Consider the following 16,110-nt stretch of genomic DNA (forward strand, 5'->3'; position numbering starts at 1 on the left):
TTCACCCACAAGAACATAATACTTTTCAACCAAGCCCAAAGTTTCCCCCTAACGAGAAATGACAAATGTATTTTTCTCAATTAAAAAATACAAAAAACTGCCGAATCGCCCCTTGACATGCCTTACTTTGGAGGGTGGTTTCACCTCCTTCAAGTGTTTAATCGCAGATAAAAAAAAATACGTATCGCTTAGTCTTTAGCCTACTATGACATATTACAAAAGAAATCAAATTGGAGATATCGATCAGGGATACCTTCTTTGTTAGTAGCGTGGGAGATGTTGCGGTAAACGAACAGGCCGCCTGATCCGTACCGGGGCAAGAGCGCAAGCTCAGGGTCCGGTTTACACGTGCGCCCACGAAGGTTAACGATGCGCAAATTACATATACGTACGCACATGCATTAGCACAATAGCTGGCAGCACGTTACCCTAAGTTTGCGCCGGAAGGTGCGCGCGACGAAACTCGCTCGTGGAGTTAGGTCAGAGCGCAGTTGTGTCGCGGGTCTAGCTACGAAACGATCAATAGCCAAGGGAGCGGAGCCACACCGAGGCCATCGCCAAACGCGGTTTAGATATCTAATTCCACCCTGACACTTTATTAAATGTTTACGCGTCAAGTTTGGAGTATAATATCATAGCTTCACAACGATTCAGTCCTTTTCCTCATCCCCCCGTAGAATGCAGTCACCCTTTCTTACCTCGGTGATCATCACCTTGATGATCCTTGCTGAGGGTCCTTCGGGAAGAACTGAACGTATCTCCTACAACACGTAAGTATGAAAAAATAAGCAGACACTTGTACTACTGCAAGCGCTTCAAAACTTGACTGAGTTAAAGATGAGTGAGAAATCACATCGGGCAGATGAAGGAGTGCGGATCAACGTGTGGGAGGCTATTCATCTTCATCGGCCTTTTTTGATCGAACTTTGTCGACCTCGATATCATCATATGGTTGTTATGATAGTACTGACGTCACGGTCTTGGATTTTATAACGGGTATTAAAGCCTGATTAAAACAGCACACTACCCCTAGGTCGTATCCTCGTTTGTTAATACCTTAAATCTATAAATGTTCGTTAATCGCTGACGTGTGAGTAAAAAAAAAAAAAATTTCACATTTGCGATATTCAAGGATACGAATTTATTTTGTTTTTACACGAGTAGTTCACAGACTAACAAAATTACTCGACTGATGCTATGACATAGTCGCTGTTTCGCTGCTACATTTGCATCGATAAGTCTTTAGTGTTTTTATTGCGTATTGCGAAAGAAAATTTCGAAATTTACACACTTCCTGTAATAGAAAATACAACAGCAATTTCGTTACATGCAAACGAACAGCAGTGTTCAATCAAACTACCCGGCCTTGTCGTATCTCAATTCAGGGTATTGACGTTATGTTACCAGTTTGTAAATTTATCCGAAATCTGAATTAGCGGATAAACTTTTGATAGTAGAGATAATAATTTTGATAAGTATTTGGATCGCTTCGACATGCAGCTCCGATGCTACAGCATCGTGTAAAATAGCTTCATCGTAAATCATAAATTGAAAACAGCAACCATAAAACACAATACACGTACGTTATATGAACTGCCGTTAGCTGGATTAAGTCGGAGTCGCGGGAAAGTGAGTTCAAATGAGAAATTTAGATTTTCATTAGCTGTTAAAATTGAAGGGGTTATTTTTGCGAATTATGATATCCTAATACCTAACGGCACGTTGTGTCGTTGCTCGATTCCTGAGGAAGCGGTCACTTATCTCTGTGCTTAATACAGGGTCAAGTCCTGGGCTCATAAGCTGGGATTCGAGCTGTCACTGCTCGGTAAGTACGTGACGCGAGTCCAAGAGCTTGAAGAGAGCTACAGACAAGCAGAAGTGAAGCCCAGGGATGGAGCCGCTCTGGTCCAGGAGATAGCGAAAGACATTGGGTTCTTGATGGAATCGAAAATATCTGCAGTCAAGGTTAGCGCATGCACTGACTTATGGGTATTATCAATTCTTTAACCCAACGTTATATCGTCACCGAGTAATACATGCGAACATTTTTGCAGCGAATCATGGACGTGGCTGAGAGTTTGGCGGAGAACGCGAGCAATGATGTGAAACCTCCGGTCATGTACCACAACGCGAAGGATAACAACTTGACGATGACTTATAGTGCGCATTTTGGACGCCGCGTAAATCTCAACTATTCCAACTTTCACATACCAACGAACGTCTATAACCAGTCGTACAACGTCGTAACGGCGATCACATGGGCCCAGAAGCTGAATACAACGTTCATGAATAACTATGACCTCGATCCCTCCTTGTCATGGCAATATTTCGGAAGCGCGACGGGGTTCATGATGCAATATCCGGCTATCAGTTGGAACATGGAACCGGTGGACCTCTTTGACTGCCGTACGCGGAACTGGTACATCGAGGCTGCGGCAAGTCCCAAGGATATTCTTATCCTCGTGGACAACTCCGGTAGCATGACCGGGATCCGTAAAGAAATTGCGAGGCACGTTGTAAACAGTATCCTCGACACCCTGGGGAACAACGACTTCGTGAATGTAATTAAATTCTCTAACGAAACCCACGAGGTAGTAGCATGCTTCAACAACACCTTAGTCCAGGCGAATTTAGCTAATATACGGGAGCTCAAGACCGCGATGGAATGCGTGGACACCGATAAGATAGCCAATTTCAGCATCGTCCTAAGGCAGGCCTTCGAGCTGTTGGAGAACTTCCGGGAGCAACGTAAAGGCACATTGTGCAACCAGGCCATAATGCTCGTCACCGACGGTGTCCCCGAGAATTACAAAGAAATATTCGCAACCTACAACTGGCGTGCCAACTCTGACGACCCTGACATGGGTGACATGCCGGTAAGGGTCTTCACTTACTTGATTGGCCGCGAGGTGCCCGACGTCAGGGATGTAAGGTGGATGGCCTGCGCCAACCGGGGCTACTACGTTCATCTATCGACGATGGCTGAGGTCTCTGAAAAGGTATGACGCAGATTTGATTACACAGAAACTTGCGGCAAATGCCCCACGATCGTTTGATTGAAATTGATTTCGGTCACGGTGTCGCAGGTTTTGAACTACATACCGGTCATGGCGAGGCCTCTGGTCCTACGACGGACGGACCATCCAGTGATCTGGACCCCGGTTTATGCCGACGTAACTGACCCCATAATGACGGACTGGTTATGGGAACAAAGGGAGCGGAGCTACCAACGTGAACTTGTAGAAACGCATCGCATCCACAACCCCGAAACGCGGCAACGCCTAATGAACTTGAGGGAAGAACGCGAGAGAAGATTTGTCCAGAAACACAAGAGGACCTACGACCAGGACGATGACCTACAGGAATACAGACTTATGACTACTGTCAGTGTTCCAGTTTTCAATCGGCGACCAAACGCGGTGAGTATAACATAACTGTCTAGACCAAGAATCGAACAGGGAAGAGGATCAAAACATGTTCTAGGGTACTTTTCAGAATCCGAGCATTACACTAGTCTTATCAGCATTATAACAATTGCTAATTAAAATTACAAAAAAAATATAGGATGAGAAGGCCATTAGTGGTGGTCTTTTGTATTGCCGTTCATTCCGCAGTCTGCAATAAGTCTTGGAGTCGACTTCAGCCAGATGGCAAGTGGGAAACATATAATATAATGTGACTACCCTCGAAACGGGAAGTCAGGCGACCGCGACAATTCGAGGTTTTCCCTATTTTCCGTAATATCATTTATATGTTACCTACGTTATGTCTGTAGTCTAAATGGGCGAAATTCTGAAACCGAATATGTACATATTCCAGTAGAAGTTCGATAGGTATTGCGTAACGTGAGTTACGTCAACGACCTATAAGCGTGTCAAGAACAAAATAATTGATCTTTCGTAAACTTACGAATGATTTAAGGTTTTAGGTCAACGAGTTCTCCGCACGTCAAGCTTCATGCACACTATGGTTTACATTTTCTATGCCATGGGTGCAGATGATTATTCATGCCGCACTCTACCCCTAACTTAATTAACTAAGCCTGTATGACTTAGCCCCTGCGGAGGGTGAACAAACCCCTTGCAAGAATTCGTTTCACGCTGATCTCTGTCCACAGAACATCACAGAGCAGGTCCTGGTGAACGGGGCATACTGGGTGACTAAGACTCGAGAGGTTCGCAGCTGAATGCAGCGTTGTTTCGAATGCTTCCAATGCATAGATTGAGCAATTAATTGACCCTTGCAAACCCTGATCCCTTGAGCCTCGCTATTTCTGTACCCAAGCGTAAAGAACGTCCGTGTGAAATTGGATGAAGTTTCAACGCGTCCTTGAGTAGTTCTATACACGCATATACCTATATATGTATATATATTCAGCCCTTCTTTCGAACCCGACGGGTAGGTATAAATAATTCACTATCCAAACAAACGTCGAGCTGTCATAACAGGAGGCAACGGAATCACCAATACATAAGACGCTTCTTCTTGGGAACAGATCTCAGTTCGATCCCACTTCTTATAGGTCTGCGTTCGTCCGTCTTGTATTCTGTCTAATACTTACTTTTTTGATCAGACTATTTAGTATTCAACTTGTAGTGTATACAGTCACTACATTATATAGTTATGTGATTCGTTTAAAATACCCCATATATATCAGGTAGATAGGTAGGTAGATAGGTAGGTTTGGTGGTGGCGCTAACATCGGTGGTAGATGGGTGGAATATTTTCAATATCTATTCTATAAATAAGAGAAGGTGGGGCAAAACGAGATATTTCATTACTGTAGGTCGAACCGTTCGCAGTGAACTGGACCAATACCATCAATATAAGATTGGCAAAGAAATTTAATCTCTTTATGTTGTTTATGTGACGAGCCAAATGGGATTTATTTATTTACTAACATAAAATTCCAACAATTACCACCATGAGTTACGTAAAAGGAAAAAAAATCTTGTTGTATTTTACTTATTTCAGCTGCATATTTCATTATTATGATCGTGTGACAAACTATTGGGTTACGAGTAAAACTTTTCTCTTTTATTCCCCAATGTATCGTTGTGTCCCATCTCTCGATACTTACCAAGTTTTTGACTTTGTGAAATTATAACATTTTTCAGTAAAAAAATAATTGAATCAGCAATAAATTTGGTATTATTTTCTCAAAATATGCTGTATATACGTGGACAAAATTTAAAAAATTCATTGTCGTTCGTGGTTTTTCAAGAATTTCGTTTTTACATTAGACGTCGTGATCGTTTACCACCCGTTGCCACTCGCAATATGACTTGCAGATGCGTGTGGATGAAATTTAAATAAATCCACTGTGATTTTATGTTTCTAATCAATTTTATTTTTTCATCAGACAGTGTGAAACTTTTACCACCCGATGCCACCCGCCGCCATGATCTTATTTATGGAACGATCTTAATGCAGAGTGTTGATATTGTAAATGAGTAGAGGTCCTGTTCGCTCGCGCCCGTCCCGTTGGATTGTTGCGAGGAGCGAATCCCGTTAGCGTATTATACACAACTCCAGTTATTATAATTATCAATTATCATAACGTAGTCAAGCGTATCGAGTCGATATGAACTATTCGATATTGTAATTTAACACATTAATGCTATATAGTTACTATAGACGAGTAGCGAGTTGAGAGAGCTTGGAGGATCGTGTTGGTTATAAGAAATATATGCCACGGTCAATTTTCATTCCATCGAATCCCATGATTATTATCGACAAAAACCTTCAACGTTCCTCTGAGCTATCACAATTTTAATAATTCATACAATTATAAACAGACAATATATTTGTCACATCATTTGTTTACTTATCATCATCATCATCATCATCATCATTATTATATTTTGGATAGTTTTTGGCAACGCAATTAATTTCGAGTTTATCGTACGAATTATAAATGTATACGTAATAACTTGACAGTAGTCATCTAGACGTCGTTTTCATTAACTAGAAAAATAATACAACAGTGCTATTATTTTTACATAGGTTATATATTATTTAAATACATACATACAGGTGTATAAATACGTGTCATACCTTACAGTTAGACATGTTTTGATTAGAAAATTATACATCACATATGTATTTTTTATAACACATACATAGCGTTGGTTGGGGAAGGTAGAAAAGCTTCGATACTAATTGTTTTTCTATAGTCGTTATGAAAAGTTTCAACCTGAAAACAACACCCAGAGCTTTTTGTTAATAATTTTTCTTTCGCAGACTCGGATCGCTGAGCTTTTAGGAGTGGCTGGAATCGACGTACCGATAAAGGAGATTGAGAAATTGATGCTACCGCACATGGTTCGTGTTCGTCATTCGCTTTTTAATTTTTCACTCAAATTCCACGCTCCTTTCTGATTGTGAGAAACAACAAAACACTCCATTATCCCTGTGTTCTGTTTTACAGCTCGGCGTTAACGGCTATGCTTTTATCGTTACCAACAACGGCTACATCCTGATACATCCAGACCTTCGACCCGTCGTAAGTACCGCGCGATTCGTTGACCCATTATTGTTAGTCAAAGTGCTTTAAATTTGACCGTCTATCACACAGTTCAGGAACATCCTCAAGCCAGCATATAACAGCGTGGATATGGCCGAAGTCGAGCTGATCGACGACGGAACAATTCCCCGAAATTTTAGCAAATCCCTGCTTCAGGTATAACCAGATTCCATGCTCTTTTAATGATTTTCACAGGCAAGAACGCTTCCGTTGAGAATAATAACTAAAATATTAGCGACATCAACCTGCGCTTCGAATGTTAATTCTACTACCTTGGCATTCACAGTTTCGTGATTTGGTGATAAACCAGTCCAGTGGGATGACAACGCTGCACACGAAATACCACTATGACGACATGGTGAGTAAATTTCACAAGTCTCGATACGATTTTATCATTATGTCACGACGAATAATGATCAATTGATATCCTATTTGCAACGTTTCAGCAACGGGTGGGCAGGATGAGGAGAGACTATTTCTACACTAGCATCAATAACACACCGTTTACGGTGGTGGTGTCCCTCCCGGTGCACGGTCATGGTGGTAGCTACCGGGTCCATGCGATCGAGGAAATTCACCGATATCAGCATCAACGAGGTAAGTATGCACCTATTTCAAACCCATTTATGACACACGACATTGCATCACTACTTTCTCTTGAAAATCCGAATAATTGAATAATCAAAAAAAATCTAATCGTTTCAGACAAAGATGCAACCGATTACTTTTCCGGTAGCAATTGGCGGGTGCATCCCGATTGGACGTACTGTGGGTAAGTATCGTTTATTACGTAGTGTTGTGAAATGGTGGACATTATACGTTAAATAAAACTAAACTATGATGGGATTTCGAAAAAATGCTACAATTTTATCTCCGTCAGACTTATTTCCTGACTCACGGCTTGAATGCGAGGAATGAAATATAGGCCTAAAGCGTGAAAACTTCAAGTCTATAAATATAATATCGGTGCTTTTCAGGTACCATTACGATGGTGACCACAGCTTCAGCACGCCAGAGGAAGAGCTGCTCCACTTCCTGAGGCGCACCCGCGTGCCGGGGTGGAAGTGGATGGACATGAATAGAGTTGGATCCCATCCCCCGGAGCATTCGCATTCAGGATCATCACGTGGTAAGTATCGTCGCATTGCTTGTTCGTGTGCCCTTTCATTTCATCCTCTTCTTGGATGATGGTCAAACCGGTGACCTCCACTTCTTTAACCGTATGCAGTAAACACGAGCAAGGTGGAAAGGACCTCGTACTACTGTGACAGAAATCTCCTCCTGAGTCTGGTGTTCGATGCTATGGTAACTGAGTGGTTCGCCAACGCGAGCACCGTTCGCGAGGAAAAGGGGTAAGTCATCAAGCGAGTTTACGCGTGGCTAAAGAACGCTTATAATTATCATTCGATAATAGAACGACACCTATGGCACACGCACGCATGCTCACAAATACACATACGCACAAAGAGACACACGCAAAAATGTATCGCAAATGTAATCAGCATGTGTGTGAAATTATGTAAATATACAATATTAGTATTGTAGTGAATCCTATGATATTCGATTTTAATCTAACGGGGTACTCCGGTTTTCGTTTCATATGGTTGTAAGATACCTGGTTTTAGTCTACTCCAATTCGTTACTTCAATGGATAAAGTGAACGCGATTGATCTTGATTATTCTCAGTTTCGTTATCATTCCCCTCTGTGGTAGATGATTGCTGCCGACGAATACAGCATCCCGTTCGTAGATTCACTATATTATCTTATCACAATCACGGTCCTCTGCAGATCCGAGCACGCTTTCATAGATATTAATCGCATGTCGCGGAACACGATCAGAGAATCGGGGCAAACTCTTTTCACTATGCATACAGACGTTAGAATATATACACCTATACATGTATATATACGTCTATGGATATACGTGTGGTAGATGAATATACATATAGTTTAAACAACACTTGTAAATATATTTTATTAATTCAATGCACTTTGATTTGTCTCTACTAATACAACACTTTAACATCATGCAGACCCTTAGCTATGCTGATGAACCTTCTGTCCAGGTAACACCATCAAATAATGCACCTTACGTTCCTCCGTTATAATCGTCTGCGAGTATGAAAAAAAATCTTTTCATTCGATTGTTTATTTATTTTTTTATTCCCTCTCCACTTCATCTCCTCATGTTTATGTCTCTAATTCCATTTTCTCTCGAAGTTCCTCTTGTATACACGTGTAGTTACTTGACTACTGCGCCCGTAGGTATAGCGGAAACCCGATAATTCACCTATGTGATCAAGTCTCCGTTAGAAGTCTACGATTTTTTTATTTACTGTTTAAATACCTGCATTCACTTTTACAGTCGTTGATCTATAAAAAGAAAAAAAAAAACTTGAGCATCAGACGATCGCAATTTACCTATGTAGACAGGGTGCCCAATTCGAATCAAGCCTAGAATGCATATCCCGCTTCCATTGCAAAAAAAAATATATGCCACCGCACCATTAGCATTAGCGATGTGGTAATTCGACTAAAATTCGGTGATAACGGTTCGTCAATTCAACAATTTGATAATTCGACGGATGTTGAGCAAACAATCAATACTGATCAGGCTCTCTTGTACTTTAAAATAAAATACAGATAATTGCGTACACTATTGAATGAGTTATGGATCATTATATTTTACGAGAAAATTTAAAAGGTCTGTTCAGATATTTTCACATTGTCCCACTACACGTAGCCTACACTTTCTCCCGGATTCCCTATAAGTCACAAATTTTTTCCACTGTCGGAAGTAAATGAGATGTAGAATGTAACATCACAATCGCATGATTTATAGTCCTTAAATTTTACTGTGAGTAATAAAATTCCAAATCCAATGCGCAACTAACAAAATCAAATACTGTACTCATCGTTAATTTTGCAAGCTTTTCCATATGTCATTTAAATGGCAAAGGGGATATTTCGGTGATGGGTTGATTCGCCAGTAGTTATTAATTTCATTGGGACACCCTGTATACATTATAGGATAACGCAATCGTTCCCGTTCAATCAATGGTGGTAAACCCGACAACCTGACAGCGTTATCCTCGATGCAGGAAAGAGTTACAACAGCGATTCGGCTTCACCCTGGCCTTCGTGGCGACCCACAGTGGCCTTACACGGTGGCAGGACTTCCCCATTGAGAACGACACACAACCCGAAGACCACTTCGGTAAACTCCATCCTCGAGCGATCGACGAAGTCTGGTACAAACGCGCCGTCGAGCAGTACTACGTCCAGCCGGACAGCTTCGTCTTCTCGGTCCCCATTGACGACGCGGGGGCGGATAACGAGACCTTTGTCACAGCGAGTCACGCCATATTTATTGGTGAGTCTGGTTTAAATATTTCGCTTACGAATCGAAAAGATCAATTCTTCTATAATTTAAGCTGCTCATCATGTCGGCTTTTATATACCTACGTATTAAATTTAGAGAGGTCCTTAAAAAGGTCATTTATTAATTTCGACCGGCTCGCGACCTAAATCGACTCCACATAATTCGAAAATAATATCCTCATTTGTTCAGACTTTTATCTCATCTCTAACCCGTGCTCCAAATAGGGTGGATTCCATACAACCCTTTCCGGGGCATATCAAATCTACACGACGAATTTAGATGAAATTTGGTAGAGGGGGGTTTATGGGTCGCTGATTACGAATCTAAACTGAAAAATTGAAAATGAAAAATGGCGGATCTAATACGGTGAAGCGAAATCCAAAAAGTCATTCGATTTCGACAAAACTCGGTACTCGGGGGTTACGAATCTGAACGAGAAGTGTGATTTCTGGGGTTTTGGTCCACTATATTGGATCCACAATTTTGAATTTAGAAATTTTGAGTGCAGATTCGTAATCAGCGACCCGAGAAACCGCTCTATACCAAATTACATCTAAATCCGTTTGGTAGATTTGATATGCCCCGGAAAGTGTTGAAATCCACCCTACTCGGGGCACGGGCTACAGTTAAGATAAAAATCTTAAAAAATGGAGGAGTTATTTTTGAATTATGTGGAGCTGATTTGGGGGTGAGTCGGTCAAAATTCAAAAATGAATTTTTTAAGGACCACCCTAATACCTATACATACGAATGTTGCGGGTAACGATAATAAACTTCAGGTATAGGAAAAATGAAGGCCCCGGCGGCGGTCGTGGGCTTCCAATTCAAACACTCGAAGCTTCAAAGTCTCTTCCGAAACATAACCTACAGCTGCGAGGGATTGGGTAACTGTCAGAGGAGTTGCGAGGACGAAGGGCTACATTGCTACTTGGTGGACAACAACGGGTACGTCGTCGCTGGTGAAAATTCATCTGACGCGGGTAAGTTCTTCGGCCAAATCAACAAACATGTCATGCTGAGTCTCGTCGAAAACGGCATCTTCGACGAGATCGAGATATACGACTATCAGGCGGTCTGTTTTCGGGATGAGAAGAAAATCTGCAGCCACGGAAACATTTTGTTGACTGTAAGTACGAGTATGCGCAAATAACAGTTCGGCACCATCATCGAAAGGATTCTTCGTTCCTTTTCGCAGCCCTTGAAGACCCTCGAGCGAGCCGCAAATTGGGTGCTTGGTAGCCTGGCCTGGATCTGGGTAAAGAGCGGTATTTGGTCCTCCGCGGATTATGCGTATGCTTACCCTTACCCGAAAGACGATGACGATGAGCAGATAGACGAAGAAACAGAGGATGAGGATGAAGAGGAGGACGGGATAATGGTTGAGGAGGTAAAGAGCAAACCGGACGTGCCGGACGAGAAAGCAAATGCAGAGAAATCACATGAAACGAACGATCAAGATCGGAATGACGAGGAGCCGAATGCCGAAACTAAGGGCGAGAAAGACAATCAGCCGCCACAAATCAAACGGACGAGGCCCGAAACCTGCGACCAAAGGGTGCAACTGGCTTTTCTAATTACAGACTGATTACACAGGTCCGCAAAAATAATTTTTTTTCAGCTGCACGGGATGTTTTTGATAAATATTATGTTTTCAAGTGTGCTGAATCCAAAAAGGACTTACATTTTCCTCCAGCGCGTACAGTATTCTTGCAAAATACAAGCTGTTTGCATAAAAAAAAATAACAATAATGAAAAAAACCACCATTTCATTAGAACAAACTAGGCAATATTTCTTATAACATGAGATAAAAATTTAACACACCGGTGTTTATTCTTTTCCTATGAAACCTATTCTTCTTCTCTCTGATACACGTTCGAACACGCTTCCGCTTACCATTTTTTGTTTCCCTGTTTGCATTTATTCTTGAGTCTCACTACAATGAATATTAAATGGAAGTAAGTAATGACTTTTGCTTGGATTTTTAAAATCAAGAACAAGATACCAGATTTCGAATTACATGGGAGTTTCACTCCGAATGAAACTACAAACACGAGTTGAAGAAAAAACCCGATGTGATAGAACTTTTTGAATATTTATCCCGGTTTCAGTGAGTGAAAATCTATAAGAAACAGTATAAAAAACCTGTGCAGTTTTTTGGTTGCAGACCTGTGTTATCTAACAATAAGCATGCATTCTACTAAAGCGAATAATCCCGACAACTTTCTCATTTTCCAGATGAAGTTGTACCTACTGCAAAACGTTTCTGCAGATAAGTATGACATTGATTGTGTCTCTGTCGGCGATGTTGAGAGGGACTGCGAGCGGCCCTACGTCGTCCAGCCAGTTGACTCGAGCAACATGATTCTCCTCGTGGTGGATGCGATATGCCTAAAATCGGACGCTGAAAAGCTGACTGTTGCTCCCAAAGAGGTTGAGGATTACAAGGACAGTTTGGCATGCTACAAAGCGGCCAACAGCCTCCCGAGGCGGAGGCCGGACTCTTGCATCCGCAACCACACGAAAGAACGAGAGATCAAGGATCTCTGCGGGGGTGCTTCACGCGGTATCGGCATTACGCTGCTTTCGATGCTTTTGCCAATTTTACTCACTGTGCCATCCTCGTTATTCGCTTTTTTTTAAATCCTCGAATTTACTGTATCACGATCAGTGATCGAGACGGGATTCGACAGTCGTTACAATTGATTTAAATTCGTTCTTCGAAATCCCGGAGGTTATTCGAGCTTCAGCTAACAAATATGAGCCAAAATCTATAGTGAGTTACATTGTTGAGATATTTATTGGTAGATATAAACAGCGTATCGTCAGTTTAGTTGCCAAACGCTGTATGACTTTGGGTTAATGTGATTTGGGAAGAAACTATGTAACAAGTGTAGTCGTAGATAAATCGAAACGCATGTAATTGAAATCTGTACTTATCAAATTTCTCGTCCAACATGCTTTCTATTTTTACTCGTTGTCAGTCTGGTTTCTGGTTTCTTCCAATTCTTTTCTTATTGTAGTTGTATCATTCCAAAGTTGGGAATTTTTGATTTTTCACTCGAAGGAGCATTTATGTATTGTAGCAAAGTATGAATAAAAATTCTTTACGTTGCGATCTCCGACGAGTATATATCTATATTCTATACGTATGACGGTAAAAGTTTCGCCAAGTTTTTACCAAATTTACGAAAGCTAACGTATAGGCGCTTGTACAGTTGTACTGCTGTAGGCGTATTGATAAGTTATAATAATATATTGATTTCCTACTCGTAAGTTAAAAATTAATATAGGTATTCGCCTAGTTCCTACATGTTTTTTCTAGTGATTTTATGTATCCGTATACATATATATTTATAAGAGTGGAATTTTCGAAAGTAGATACATAACTACAATCGGAAACTTTATACTTATTTATGTACTGTATTATATTACATACGTAGCTAAACTTATTAAAACTGCGTGAAACCGCAACCAGACTTTGTATACTATTGTAAGCGATGTATTATATACTTGTTCAAATTTTTCAAACGATATTACTAATTGATTAGGGTATAATGAAACAAATTTGTATTGTATTTTATTTTTCTCTATTTTAATCAACCGAACGCGTGTGTGCTTATTACGTGGGCATGTGTACATACGTTATACATAATATATTATAGTACAGGTACCTGTATTATATACGCTGCGTAAAATGATGCGTGCATATATATAAACATACATATATGTGTGCGTGTGCGTATATAAATCTATAAGTACATACATATATATACATACCTTTATAGCATATATATACGATGAAGTGTGCCTTTCTGACGCGCGCGGATAGGCGAAGTCTTGTTGTATGTTTTTCAAATAAATTGAGATACTTTATTCACAAAACATAAAATCTCCACAATACATATATTGAATCGATTCCTTAGGGAACAGAGAAGTGAGTTTGAACCCACGATAAAATAATGGACTCGCGAAGAGTACGTTGTCATAATGAACTCGCGATCCGAAGATATACATATAGTCACGTCAATTTTGTATCAATAATTACCTTTGTTTATTCGACTTATTTACATAGTTTATAAATCCATTCTATATGATCATTAATCTATGCGTGACGAGGACCAGCATTGCACGTCAGCCATTTCGTGCTGCGTTCACATTCTCAAGAAATACGGTTTTGCGCAATTCCTCTTCCAAACTTTTCCCCAGGTTCGCGAGTACTTCTCCCCCCTCTAAAAACCCTTTCAAATTATGGACCGTGCCGTTTGCTATCCTGTGATCCGTGACCCTGTTCTGTTGGTAATTGTACGTTCTAATTTTCTCGTTCCTAAGGCCAAGCCCTCTCTGACTTCTCCTCAACTCCGATGTCGTCGATTGCTGCTCGGCAAGCTGTTTGGCGTAAATACGGGCGCGCAACGTCCGCAGCGCCAACTCCCTGTTCTTGAGTTGAGATCTCTGACTCTGACATTCGACCGTGATCCCGGTAGGTAGGTGGACCATTCTGACCGCCGAATCGGTCGTGTTGACGTGCTGCCCGCCGGCTCCCGATGCCCGCTTCGTTTCGATCTTCAAGTCCTTATCGGCGAGGGAAATTTCGATCTCCGACGGCTGGGGGAGGACCGCCACTGTAACAGTGCTCGTGTGAACTCGGCCCGATTTTTCCGTCGTGGGTATCCTCTGCACCCTGTGGACACCCGCCTCGTGTCTCAACGTCGAAAACGCCCCGTCCCCCGACACCGAGATCGTCACGTGCCGCGTTCCGCCTATGTCCGAAAGCCCGAGATCCATCAGCTCGTACTCGTATCCCAAGTAGTCCAAGTACCCCAAGTACATCTCGTAGATATCCTTGGCGAATAACATCGCCTCCTGACCCCCAACTCCGGCGGTTACTTCTAAAATTACGTCTCTGCACGCGTCCTGGACAGTGTTGGACAATATCGTCTCGATCAATTCCTCGTCCAGAAGCGCGAGCTGCGTTTTATACGCCACCATCTCCTCCGCCACAAGATCCTTTATCTCCTTGTTCTTACCTATTGGCGATGTCAATTAGCACGATTACTACAATGAGTCTTCGAAGGAGCTGGCAGCGACTTGATAATATCCGAAAATTCGCTGTCGCAGTAATCGCAAGCGATTCCTCAAATTTTTATATCACCCTGATAATTTCGGGAGAATTATTATTAGTAAAGGGAATGTTTTTACACGATTGCGATCCGCTTTTCGGTTAAACATAAATCGAATTTAGCGACCATGTGATTCTCATACGTATATCGAGCTCGCGCGTACGGAACAAATAAATAAATAATCCCGTTTAATAACCCTCTTTAAAATTTGTTTCTTGTCAAAATAGAAAAAGGACAGTTAATTAGCATAAAAATATAATTACCCAGATCGCTGAGGCTCGTCATGTTTTCGACGATACTTAGCCGGTTTTCGAGTAAACTAACCACCGGTACGAGGTCTGTATTTTTTTGAAGAGTATCCTGCCCAGCCTTGATATTGTCATACTTTTTAATTATACTATCCAGGTATTTCCTTACTGCCGCATTTGCGATTGTGATTCTGGCGTCGGTGCTGAACTTTCTTCTATTTAGGCAAAGTATAGTCGGCAACTGTAAACTTGCATAGTTTTTCGGAAGTGACGATCGCTTATACCTGCTAAAACTTCGGACCAAACAATACGTTCGAAGGCTTCCAAATAACGCGGACATTGTACTCAGTGATTCTTCACCTAGTTTCAAGTGATTCGGATCACTGATATATAACTACACTTGGACCAACTCACGACATATCAGATTCTGTACATTATAAATAGACAACTTTATTGTAGGTTATGTGCCTGTACTTGACACCTGAATCACACCTTAATCACGTCGTCTGCTCGCCTCGGGCTTGGAGCAACGTTGCCAACCCTAAAGAAATTTCTTTAGATCTGAAGAAATTAGACTCCGTTCAAAGAAAAAATACAAGTTGTTTTCTTATTAAGAAATATTGTTATTTAGGTAGGAATCTAAAGAAAATCTGAAGACCTCTGACGAAATCTCAAGACTGATAGCGAAAACTCTGAATATGGTCTGTGAAATCGAAACAATGGTCTAAAAATCAACCAATTGTTCCTGGGATAATATGCGCCAATTAGATAGCGTCTGCAGTTTTTAATTGCACTTATTTTACAAGTTGGTGACCCTAAATATTAAAAATA

The 16,110-nt window shown here is 41.2% G+C and overlaps 2 protein-coding genes across 6 annotated transcripts; one reads left to right on the forward strand and one right to left on the reverse strand.

Annotated features, from left to right (window-relative positions):
• The first annotated feature begins 490 nt into the window (after positions 1 to 490).
• stj (voltage-dependent calcium channel subunit straightjacket) lies at positions 491 to 13,746 on the forward strand. 5 transcript variants are annotated; one of them, XM_046616937.2, is made up of 18 exons: positions 491 to 770; positions 1,779 to 1,965; positions 2,055 to 2,999; positions 3,087 to 3,419; positions 4,118 to 4,174; positions 6,244 to 6,324; positions 6,431 to 6,505; positions 6,578 to 6,682; positions 6,813 to 6,884; positions 6,973 to 7,123; positions 7,232 to 7,298; positions 7,504 to 7,655; positions 7,755 to 7,878; positions 8,562 to 8,594; positions 9,630 to 9,901; positions 10,690 to 11,036; positions 11,106 to 11,465; positions 12,147 to 13,746. In XM_046616937.2, exons 1-18 carry the CDS (start codon positions 679 to 681, stop codon positions 12,549 to 12,551), a joined length of 3,858 nt encoding a protein of 1,285 aa, XP_046472893.1. In that variant the 5' UTR covers positions 491 to 678; the 3' UTR covers positions 12,552 to 13,746. The 5 variants fall into 5 exon arrangements, with proteins under 5 accessions (XP_046472893.1, XP_046472902.1, XP_046472911.1 ...); XM_046616946.2 differs by having other exon boundaries at positions 10,696 to 11,036; XM_046616955.2 differs by lacking the exon at positions 8,562 to 8,594.
• mRF1 (mitochondrial translation release factor 1) lies at positions 13,443 to 15,800 on the reverse strand. Its single transcript, XM_046616981.2, has 2 exons — positions 15,295 to 15,800; positions 13,443 to 14,938 (listed from the first exon to the last, which is right to left on the reverse strand). The coding sequence occupies exons 1-2, from the start codon at positions 15,617 to 15,619 to the stop codon at positions 14,043 to 14,045; spliced, it is 1,221 nt and encodes a 406-aa protein (XP_046472937.1). The 5' UTR covers positions 15,620 to 15,800; the 3' UTR covers positions 13,443 to 14,042.
• Positions 15,801 to 16,110: the final 310 nt, after the last annotated feature.

The sequence above is a fragment of the Neodiprion pinetum genome, chromosome 1 (genome assembly GCF_021155775.2).
Source record: "Neodiprion pinetum isolate iyNeoPine1 chromosome 1, iyNeoPine1.2, whole genome shotgun sequence".
Lineage (NCBI taxonomy): Eukaryota > Metazoa > Arthropoda > Insecta > Hymenoptera > Diprionidae > Neodiprion > Neodiprion pinetum.

What these genes read in the sequence shown, in the direction of transcription:
- stj (XM_046616937.2), top strand. Translation starts at nt 679, where the DNA reads ATGCAGTCACCCTTTCTTACCTCGGTGATCATCACCTTGATGATCCTT. An exon ending in ATCCAGACCTTCGACCCGTC is followed by an intron (nt 6,506 to 6,577) that starts GTAAGTACCGCG and finishes TCTATCACACAG; the next exon opens with TTCAGGAACATCCTCAAGCC. An exon ending in ACGGAAACATTTTGTTGACT is followed by an intron (nt 11,037 to 11,105) that starts GTAAGTACGAGT and finishes TCCTTTTCGCAG; the next exon opens with CCCTTGAAGACCCTCGAGCG.
- mRF1 (XM_046616981.2), bottom strand. Translation starts at nt 15,619, where the DNA reads ATGTCCGCGTTATTTGGAAGCCTTCGAACGTATTGTTTGGTCCGAAGT. An exon ending in GACGAGCCTCAGCGATCTGG is followed by an intron (nt 14,939 to 15,294) that starts GTAATTATATTT and finishes CATCGCCAATAG; the next exon opens with GTAAGAACAAGGAGATAAAG.